Here is an 11,800-nt window from a genome sequence, read left to right on the forward strand (position 1 = left end):
TTGTGGGGAGAACATTTAAAATTTACTCTTAGTAATTATGATATACAACACACTATTAGTAACTATAATATAGTCCCATGCTGGGCAATAGATCTTGAAAGACACTTATTCCTCCTGAGATTTTGTATGCTTTGACCATCGTCTCCCTATTCTCCCCATCCCCCAAAAGCTCTGTAACCACTATTTTACTCTTCGCTTCTGAGTTCGATTGATTTAGATGCCACATATAAGTGAGAACATGAGGTATTTGTCTTTCTGTGCCTGGCTTATTTCATTTAGCATAATGTTCTCCAATTTCATCCATGTTGTCACAAATGACAGAATTTGTCATTCAGCCCACTTTATTAGGGCTGAATAGTATTCCATTGTGTATACAGTTAATCCTTGAACAAGGTGAGTGTTAGGAATGCCAACCCCCAATGCTGTCAAAAATCATATAACTTTTGACTCCCCCAAAACTTGACTACAAATAGCCTACTAATAGCCTACTGTTAACCAGAAGACTTACTGATATCATAAATAATTAACACATATTTTGTATGATAAATGTACTATATACTGAATTCTGACAATAAAGCTACAGAAAAAAATGTTAAGAAAATCATAAAGATGGGAACACCTTTAGCCACACTCAAGCATTACAAAAGTGATCCATGTAACATAAAACATTTATACCCTCTTAATATTTTAAAAAAGGTAAAACTGGAAAAAAATCATAAGGAAAAGAGAATAAATTTACTATAAGTCTAAGTGAATCATCCTGAAAGGTTTCATCTTCATGGTCTTCATGCTGAGTAGGCTGAGGAGGAGGAAGGGGGGTTGGTCTTGCTGTCTCAGGGGTGGCAGAGGTGGAAGAAAATCTGCATATAAATGGGCCCTCAGAGTCCAACCCTGTGTTGTTCAAGGGTCAATTGTGTATACCACATTTTCTTTATTCATTCATCTCTTGATGCACACTTAGGTTGATTCCATAACTTGGCTACTGTGAACAGTGCTGCAATGAGCATGGGAGTGTAGACATTTCTTTGCCAAACTGCTTTCAAATATTTTGGGTAAATACCCAGAAGTGGGATTGCTGGATCATATGGTAATTCTACATTTAGTTTCTTGAAGTAACTCCAGTTTTCCATAATTGCTGTACTAATTTACATTTCCACTAATAGTGCACAAGGGTTCTCATTTTTCCACATCCTTGCCAACACTTGTTATCTTTTACCTTTTTGGTAACAGACATTCTGACAGGCATGAGATGGTATCTCATTGTGGTTTAAACATTTGCATTTCCCTAATGATTTGCAATGTTGAGCATTTTTTCACATATCTGTTGGTCATCCATGTGTCTTCATTTGAGAAATATCTATTCAAGTCCTTTGTCCATTTTTTATTTTTATTTATTTATTTTGCTATATAACAAAGTTGGCTTTAATATTTTTGATAACTATATTTCAATATAATTTATTTCCTTTGTAATCCTACATATTTATCTTTTTAGAAACACTGCTCTGAGTAATGGGACTCGCTAGATTGCCGAAGGGGTCTACGGCACAAAAAAAGGCATTACTCTGGCATGAAAGCAGACATAAACATCATTAGAGGACCACTGTGCAGCCTGGTGCAGTAGATGGCAGTCACTGTGAATCGGAAAAACTGCAAACTGAGCTGAGAGCCGTAAGGAGCAATCAGGAACTTCAATTTAAGAAGGAAAAAAATGTTTTTTCGAAATCCCGGAAGCCAAGGGTAGATAATGAGGATAGGAAGGGCCGCTTTGTGCTTTGTTACAGGCTACAAAGGTGATAGACTGGCCAACAACCCACATCCTGTTGACTGAAACTGTTGCCTATGCCCACCCCCCACCGCCATCAAAGGGGCACAATCACACAGGAGAACCCAAAACCTACACCACTGAATCTAAGATCTTTCAAAAATGTAGGTCTAGGGATTTCACCCATATCTGCAGGGTCCCTTTCCTTAGGTCAGCACAATGGGGCTGGGACCCCTGCAGCAGCCACACAGAAAAGTTTCATCCACCACCTCAAGTTTGGAAACCTCGTTTGCCAGATGGAAGGTTCCTGCTACTCCTGGCTGGCAGTCCATTTCCTTCCCAGTCTCTTGGAGAGTGTTTCGGTCTGGGACACCAAGGCCTTTGCCAGGAGGCTTGAGCTCTCCTAAAAATTCCAAGTGTGGGTCTCTTTAAGACCCCCCTTTGTCCATTTTTTAATTGGGTTTTTTGTTTTCTTGATATTGAGTTCCTTATATATTTTAGATATTAGATATTAACCCATTATCAGATGTATGGCTTATAAATATTTTCTCCCAATCTGTAGGTTATTTCGACACTTAATTGTTTTCTTTGCTGTGTAGAAGCTTTTAGTTTGATTTAGTAATCCCATTTGTCTATTTTTGTTGCCTGTGATTTTGGAGTCAAATCCGAAAAAACACTGCCCAGACCAATGTCATATTGTTTCCATCCATGTTTTTCTTCTAATAGTTTTACAGTTTCTGGTCTTGTATTAAAGTCTTTAATATATTTTGAGATGATTTTTGTATATAGTATAAGAGTCTAATTTCATTCTTTTGCATATAAATAAATATCCAGTTTTCCCAACACAATTTATTTAAGAGACTATCCTTTTCCCATTGTGTATTCTTGGCAGTTTTGTCAAAAATCAATGGACTGTATATGTGTGGGTTCATTTCTGGGCTCTCTATTCTGTTCCATTGGTTAACATGCCTATTTTTATGCCAGTATCATGCTGTTTTACTATCCTGCAGCTTTGTAGTATAGTTTGAATTCAGGCAGTGTGATGCCTCAAACTTTGTTCTTTTTGTTCATGATTGCTATGGCTACCCAGGTTTTTGTGTTTCAATATGAATTTTAGGATTGCTTTTTCTATTTCTAAGAAAAATTACAATCGAATTTTGATTAAGGGTTGCACAACATTAATTTTTCTAATCCATGAACATGGGATACCTTTCCATTTATTAGTGTCTTCTTCGATTTCTTTCATCTGTTATAAAACAGGTCTTTCAACTCCCTGGTTAAATTTATTCCTAAGTATTTTTTTTTTTGGTAGTTACTATAAATGGGATTGTTCTTTTGATTTCTTTTTTGGATGGTTCATTGTTGTGTATAGAAACACTACCACTTTTTGTGTGTCAATTTTGTATTCTCCAATTTTACTATATTCATTTATTAGTTCTAACAGTTTTTTCATTGAGTCTCTAGGGTTTTCTACATATAAGATCGTGTTATCTGCAAATAACAATAATTTCACTTCTTCCCTTCGTATCTAGATGCCTTTTCTTTCTATTGCCTGATTGCTCTGGCAAGGACTTCCAATGCTATGCTGAATAGAAGTAGTGAGAGTAGCATACTTACCTTCTTCCAGATCTTAAAGGCTTTTAATTTTTCACCAAGTATATTTGCTGTGGACTTATCATATATGGATTTTATTATATTGACATATTTTCCTTTTATACCTAATTTGATGAGAGTTTTTATTATAAAAGGATGTTGAATTTTGCCAAATGCTTTTTCCGTATTTATTGAGATGATCATATGGTTTTTGTCCTTCATTCTGTTGGAGTGATATATCACATTTACTAATTTACATAGGTTGAACCCACACTCACATTACAGGGATAAATCCCACTTGATTATGAACTTTTAAATGTGTTCTTGAATTTGATTTGCTGGTATTTTGTTGAAGATTTTTGCATTATGTTCATCAAGGATATTGGCCGGTAATTTTCTTTTCTTGTAATGTCCTTGTCTGGTTTGGGTATTAAGGTAATGGTGGCCTCATAAAAAGAGTTTGGAAGTATTCCTTCCTCTCCCATTTTATGGAAGAGTTTGATAAGGCTTGATATTAGTTCGTCTTTAGATGTTTGGTAGAATTCAGCAGTAAAACAATCAGGTCCTGGGCTTTTCATTGATGGGAGACTTTTTATTACTGATTCAATCTCCCTACTTGGTCTGCTCAGACTTTCCATTTCTTCATGATCCAGTCTTGGTAGGCTGTATGTGTCTGGGAATTTATCCATTTCTTCTAAGGTATCCAATTTGTTGGCATATTACCGTTCATAGCAGTCTCTTATGATCCTTTGTATTTCTTTGGTATTAGTTGTAATGTCTCCTCTTTTATTTCTGATTTTATTTATTTGAGTCTTTTTTTCTTAGTCTATCTAGCTAAAGGTTTCTCAATTTTGTTTATCTTTTCAAAAAACCAATTCTTAGGTTCGTTGACATTTTATATTGTTTTCTAGTCTCTATTTCATTTATTTTTGCTCTTTATTATTTCCTTCCTTCTGCTAACTTTGGGCTTACTTTGTTCTTTTTCTAGTTTCTTGAGGAGTAAAGTTAAGTTGTTTGTTTGAGATCTTTCTTCTTGTATAATGTAGGCATTTACTGCTACAAACTTTCCTCTTAAAACTACTTTTGCTGTATCCAGTAAGTTTTGGTATGTTGTGGTTCCATTTTCGTTTGTCTCAAGATGTTTTATAATTTCCCTTTTAATTTCTTCATTGGCCCACTGGTTGGTCAGGAGCATATTGTTTAATTTCCACGTTACTTGTAAATTTTCCAAAATCCTCCTGTTATTGATTTCTAGTTTCATACCATACCATTGTAGTTGGAAATGATACTTGATATGATTTCAATCTTCTTAAATTCGCTAAGCTTTGTTCTGTGCCCTAACATGTGATCTATCCTGGAGAATGTTCCGTGTGCACTTGAGAAGACTGTGTATGTTGGACAGAACATTCTGTATATGTCTGTAAGGTCCATTTGGTCTAAAGTGTTGTTCAAGTCCAATGTTTCCTTATTAATTTTCTATCAGAATGATCCGTCCATTGTTCAAAGTGTAGTACTAAAGTTCCCTACTATTACTATTGCAATCTATCTCTTCTTTCAGATCCTTTAATATGTTTTATTAGGTTATTAAGTATGGAATGCCCAACTTCCTTGGTACTAATTTGACAGTTGATATCTCTGACATTTCACCTTGATGCTTCTTGTTTGTTTGTTTATTGTGAAGGTATATCCTCATTCTTTCAAATGCACAATTTGGCTTGTGATTATCTTTCCATTTTTTTTTAGAGCAATTTTTGTGAAACCACGGATAAGTAAAAAATTCGTGTTATTTTTGAATATGAGTTCCATCTTGGAACCAATGCAGCACAGATAGTTCGAAATATCAACGAAGCGTTTGGGAAGGATGTGGCTAATGAATGCACAGTACATCAATGGTTGGAGAAGTTCCATTCTGGTGATTTTAATTTTGAAAATGAGCCATGTGGGTGACCTGAGACCAAGGTCAATAATGATGAGCTGAAATCTGTAGTGGAAGCAAATCCATCTCAACCTACCCGTGAATTAGCAGCAAGATTTGACATTACTATTCATTCCAATAATATTGGACAATTTGAAACAAAATCAGTGAGGTAAAGAAGCTGGATAGATGGGTAACTCATGAATTAATCAAGCACCAGAAGAGAAAACGTCTCAAGGCTCGCCTTTCTTTGCTGTCACGATATTAAAAAAAAAACTATTTCTACATTGTATTGTTACGTGTGATGAAAAATGGATTCTTTTTGACAATTGCAAGCATTCAGCACAGTGGCTGGATAAAGATGAAGTGCTGAAACACAGTGCAAAACTGAATATGCATCAAAAAAAACCTAATGGCATCTGTTTGGTGGTCTGGCACTGATATTATCCACTAGAGCTTCATGAAACCCGGTCAACTGATTACAGTGGATGTCTACTGCAACCAAGTGGATGAAAGGATGAGGATGCTTGAGATTAAGAAGCCAAAATTGGTCAATAGAGACAGGCTAATCCTATTGCAAAACCACATGTTGCAAAAAACAATGCTGCTCAAACTACAGAAGCTGGACTTGGAAACTCTCTGTCATTCACTACATTCATCAAACCTTGCACCAACTGACTGACACGTCTTCCAGGCTTCAGACTACTTCTTGCAAGGAAAAATATTTAATTCTCAACAGGCTGTGGAAAATGCCTTTTATGATTTCATTGGCATCTGCTCTCCAGGCTTCTTTGCTGCTGGCATAAGCAAGTTACTGTTAAGATGGCAAAACCTAGTTGACAGTTCAGGCACATACTTTGATTAATTGTACTGCTTCTTGTTTGAGATATAATAAACTCAACTTTTGATTTGAAATTGGACATTTCATATTTAATAACCTGATATATATTAGGTGCTCTGAAGTTGGATGCATATATACTTATAATTGTTACATTCTCTTGATGAACTGACCCTTTATGCATTATATAATGTCCTTCTTTGCCTCTTTTAACAGTTTTTGACTTAAAGTCTATTTTGTCTGATATAAGAATAGCTACCCCTGTGCTCTCAACAATTCTGATGCAGATATAAATTGCTGTTATTATGGATGTAGTCTTTGTAGGAAAAAACATTTCTTCAGTAGAATACAACTTTGCTCATCGGGTTTTGTCTGTCCTTTAGGTAGAGATCTTCAGGGATGGGAAAAAGAGCAAGAACAATGGAAAAGATCAGAGGGCAGAGAGCTATATGTTGTCAAGAAAGGGGTAAGGAAGAATAGCTTTCTGTCATTAAATAAGGGGGTGAAAGGGACCCTGTGATAGTTAATTTTATGTGTCAACTTGACTGGGCCAGGGTGTCCAGATATTTGGCCTAGATATTCCGGATGTTTCTGTGACGGTTTTTTTTTTTAAATGAAATTAACATTTATAATCAGTGAACTGTGAGTTAAAGCAGATCACATTCCATAATGTGGGTAGGCTTCATGTAATCAGTTGAAAGCTTAAACAAAACAAAGACTGACCTCCCCTGAACAAGTAGTAATTCTGCCTTTGGATTCAAACTGAAAACTCTTCCCTGAGTCTCCAGCCTACTGGCCTATCCCATTAGATTTGGACTTGCCAAGCTTCCACAGTCATGTCAGCCAATTCCTTAAAAGAAATATCTCCCTCTTTCTCTCTCTCTGTGTATATATTGTGCATACACACACACACACACACACACACACACACACACACACACACGCTATATGTGTGTATGTGTATATGCACATCCTATTGGTTCTGTTTCTCCGGAGAACTTTGACTAATACAGACCCCAAATGAAATGATCAGCAATTATGGAAACAGTACCAGTGATCCTAAGAGGTACCACAACAGAGGAGTCACTGGCCTAAAGCAGTGGGTAGGATGGAGGCCACAAGAGTCATTGCCAAATTTCCATTTCCTCAGACTTCTCTTGGATTGTACTGCCTTTATATTACTGTTCCTACTATAGTCTCTGAAATTTAATCACAAGTTCTTACACAATAATGATTAGTAAAGAAAGAACCATAATGAAGGAAAAGAGCAGATGGCTCATGAGACATGAAGAAGTTCAGTAATACTTACAACAACACGAGGTGTTACTAGGAGATACACAGCGTGACGAACTACCTTATTATCTCGAACATCCCATAATCTCTCCACTTTTTGGACTACTTTATCACTCCACTGATATAATCCAAGACTGCAATTACAGAATAAAAAGACAGTCACTTTTGTCACTTCACCACCACTTTAAATGTAAACGTTTTTGTGCCTTCATCTGTCTAGACGTCCAATGTGCTATCCATCGTACCACAGAGCCAGGTGTAAATGTTTATGAATATCAATATGAAATTAAAATATTTGAGAGCTTACTATGTACCAAGTCCATGCAAAGACTTGATAAGCATTTTTTAATTTAATCTTTTCAACAATCCTATGAGATTATCATTACTATTTTGTAGATAAAGAGACAGAGCAAGGGAGATGAAGTAATTTGCTCAAGTTCGCATAGCTAATACTTGGCTAAGATGACAATGAATTACTTCCTTTTGATACATTTATTATATAAAAAAAAAAGCAACTCCAGAGACATATCCAAACATATAAGGAAATCTAACAAAAAAAATCTTATATTAATTTAGTAGAAAAGTAGAATTTTTAAAATATCTATGCTATGAAACTCGTTATGTATCTGGGGGGAAAAAAATGAAATCCCTATTTCATGCCATATATAAAAAGAGATTCCAGAAAGAAGTCAGCGAAAATGGCAGAGTAAAAATTTCTGAAAATAAAAATTGTTACTAGAAGGACATTTTATAATGATAAAAGCCTTTGGAGCATCTGCCATAAAAATATAAAAATCATAAATATATATATGCACCTTACAAGAGAGTCCCAAAATATATGAATCAAAAATAAACTCCAGTGCTTGCTTCGGCAGCACATATACTAAAATTGGACCGATACAAAGAAGATTAGCATGGGAAAAAAAAAAAAATTCCAAATGGATTAAAGCAATGAATGTAAAAAAATCAAATTATAATTTACTAGAAGAAATTTAGGAGAATATAATCTTTGGAGGTAAGAAACCATCTTAAACAATAAAGAAAAAAGATCAATTAAATGTTATAAAATTTAAAAACTTTTCTATATGGCAAAAATATGATAAATGAAGTAAAAAGACGAACAACTAATCAGAAATATTTGCAACAAACATGAAAAAGGATTAATATCCCTAAGTTATATTAAAAAAAAAACTCTACAAAGTGATTAGAAAAGAAAAACTAACCTAAAAGACTGGACAAAGAAAAAGGCAGCAAGGATTATTAAAATTTGGTACATGTATACAATGGAATATTACTCAATTATAAGAAATGACAGTGATCTAGCTAGCACCTCTTATATTTTCCTGGATTGAACTTGAGCCCATTATCCGAAGTGAGGTATCACAAGATGGGAAGAATGGGTTCCACTTGTACTCAACATCAAATTGGTACTAACTGTTGAACACTAGCGTGCTCACATGGCAGTAATACCCTCCAGGAATTGGGGGGATGGGCAGGGGGTAAACCCGCAACTAAAGGACACGGGGAACATTGTAGAGGGGAAGGGCACGCCTCTAACCCTCACTTGAGTGAGGCAAAGACATAAAATGTAACCATAATGTTTGTACCCTCATAATACCCTGAAATAAAAAAAAAAAAAGAAAAGGCAGCATACAAAGAGAAAATGCAAATGGCTAAAACATCACTAGTTGTGCTGGAAATACAACAATGAGATACCATCTTTTATCCATCCAATTGGCCCAAAAAAAAGACTGACAATATCCAGTACGAGTAAGATGGTAACAAAAGCATTCATACATTCCTGGTGGGAATGTGCTCTGTCATACCTTCATAAAAAATGTAACAGCAGTTTTTATTAACATGTGTAGTGTACATAGATTTTAAATCAATAATCCCATTTGGGGAAATCTACCCTGCATAAATAAAATCACTATTATAAAAGCAATATATTTATTATAGAAAATTATGGTGGATATCTTCAGTTTTCCCTATAACCCAAATTACTTTTTTCTGGATTTTTTCCTAGATTATCTCTACCACTGTCCTTATAAATCTCTCCTTCTCATTAATAGAACACAATATAAAGAGGGTTTTCCCAACATTATTTTATAAAAATTTCAAACACACAAAAAGTTGAAAGAATTGTACAGTGAACACCCTTATACTCAATACTTATAACCTAGATTCTACAATTAACATTTTGTTATATTTATCATATTATCTGTTCATCTCCCCATGCCTTAGAGATGTTATTTTTAATTCCTTTCACTTTTTCCCACAGCAAGGCAATGTTTAAACATAGATAGTAAACAAAGTCAGCCAGAAATTAAAGTTTTTACCTTATTAATCACTGCAATACTTTCTTTACCATTCATACTTTGAGATTAACAGTTCTTCAAATAGAGAGGTTAGAGGCAAATCCAATTCTTTGCATCTCTAATAACTGAATTTATTACTCCATTATCTCCATTTATACTGAAAGATTTCATGTTTTTGAGGAATATCCTCAATGCAAGAAAGCACTGTAAATTATGAGCTTAACAACCGTTTGTGTGTGTGGTCTCTCTCTCCTCCTCACTTTTATCATTACATAGATGATGCCTATCTCACCATTTATATGTTTTCCAAAAGACCACAATTCTTAGGAAAGACCAGACTTCTCCTACATTACCAAACACACACAAGTACATCTTTACAAATGTACTCTAAAAATACATTATGTTTATTTAATATATACTATTTTAATAAAGATTTTGTAACTGAAGTAAAATATATGTAATATAAAGACATCATAAGTGTAAGGATTGATTTTTTTTTAATCCTGCACTCATATACCACTGCACTGATAAAGATATGGAACAGTGTCAGCACACCTGGGAGGTTTCCTTGTGTCCCTCGCCAATCTATATTCAACCTATATGGCATTTAACAGCTTGCCCTCTGAAGTAAAACCACTCATCTTTTACTGTTGCTAGTTTTTGAACTCCATACAGATGGACTATCTGACTTCTTCTGATCAACACTGCACGTGAAATTCATCCACGCTACTAAATATAGCAATAAATAGTGTGTTATTTTTAGTGCTATGTAGTTTTCAAGTATATGAATATATCACAATTTATTTATCCACTCTACTATTGATGGACCTTTGGGTGGCTTATATTTTTTGGCCAATAACAAAACTGTGCCTTGCAGATTCTTATCTTAGTATTTTCATGAAAATATGCTCTTAATTTAGAGATTTATTTTCTATATAAATGCATGCAAATAATTCTAGTTCTATGACTGATATTCTCTATAAAATCCTTGATAAATTTTTTTAGTATTTCTTAGTATTGCTTATTTTAGGCTCTGAACTTCTAGATCACTGCTATCTGCTGTGCTAAATAAAACATCAGCTAATTGCAGGACACATTGATCATTGACACTTCGAACTTGTGCCCCTGGGTTCCTCCCAGGGCTACGCCTGTCTGAGTGACACTTGATTTTTTAAATCATTTTGTAAAAAGAAAAAAAAGAAAAAAGAAAAAAAAATGTATCAGCTAACATGTAAATATTGCTATGTACAGGCAATAATGATTAAAAAGCCAAAATACAACCAACCTACATATTCCCACAGCCTGACTATACTGTAAATACAAGTTACAGTGTGGTAGAGAAGAGCCTTGCCTGGCAAGAAGAGTCCTGCCTCTTTGGACAAGTAACCTAAGTATTCTGCATCCCAATTTCTTCATTGATAAAATGAAGAGATGAAGCTAAATGACCTCTTATCTTCTGTCTTGTTTTAAGATCTACAATTGTCTTAGGTTAGCTGTAAAGACTAAAGACGCTATTATTTATGGCACCTAACATCCTGTGATTCTCAGATTCTAGTCTTAGCACACTACTAAAAGAACAAAAATAATAAATACCTATAATTAAAAGGTGGGAGACCATCTGCAAATCTTGAAGTTAGAGGATTTCCATCTTTATCACGGTAGAATGCAAACAGCCCAGCAGAGAAACCCTATATGAAAAAGTTCAAAATGTGTTAAAGTGAAAAATATCAAGTCTGATTACAGATATAACATGCCTACTATCAAAGGAGGGCACAGATACCAGTGAATAAAAGCAGCATGCCAATACTTCTACAGGAACTGCTCATACATTGCAATTGGTCAACAATTACATGTTCCATATTTATGAAGTTTAAATTCTAATTACTTGAGGTAATCATTTTTTAATGAAAAATTTTCTAAAGTTCATTATATGTTTTAAAGTTATGTTTTCAGTGTAAGCACTATAAACTATTGTGCTATAATGATACTTCCAGACACTATTAAAGTTTAAATACCATAAAGAGCCCCAGATGTGTTTTTTAATTCCTCTGTCTGCTTGTGTGTGTGTGTGTGTGTGTGTG

At 34.7% G+C, this 11,800-nt stretch overlaps 1 protein-coding gene across 1 annotated transcript in view; it reads right to left on the reverse strand.

Moving 5' to 3' along the window:
- The window catches only part of LMLN (leishmanolysin-like (metallopeptidase M8 family)), an 87,836-nt gene that overhangs the window by 43,603 nt on the left and 32,433 nt on the right, over positions 1–11,800 (reverse strand). Inside the window, exons 8-9 of the mRNA XM_012639672.1 lie at positions 11,313–11,407; positions 7,418–7,535 (exon numbers count right to left, since the gene is read on the reverse strand). Coding sequence (XP_012495126.1) covers positions 7,418–7,535; positions 11,313–11,407 — 213 coding nt within the window. The remainder of the gene's footprint in view (positions 1–7,417; positions 7,536–11,312; positions 11,408–11,800) is intronic.

This window comes from Propithecus coquereli, unplaced genomic scaffold (assembly GCF_000956105.1).
Source record: "Propithecus coquereli isolate 6110/MARCELLA unplaced genomic scaffold, Pcoq_1.0 Scaffold10, whole genome shotgun sequence".
NCBI lineage: Eukaryota > Metazoa > Chordata > Mammalia > Primates > Indriidae > Propithecus > Propithecus coquereli.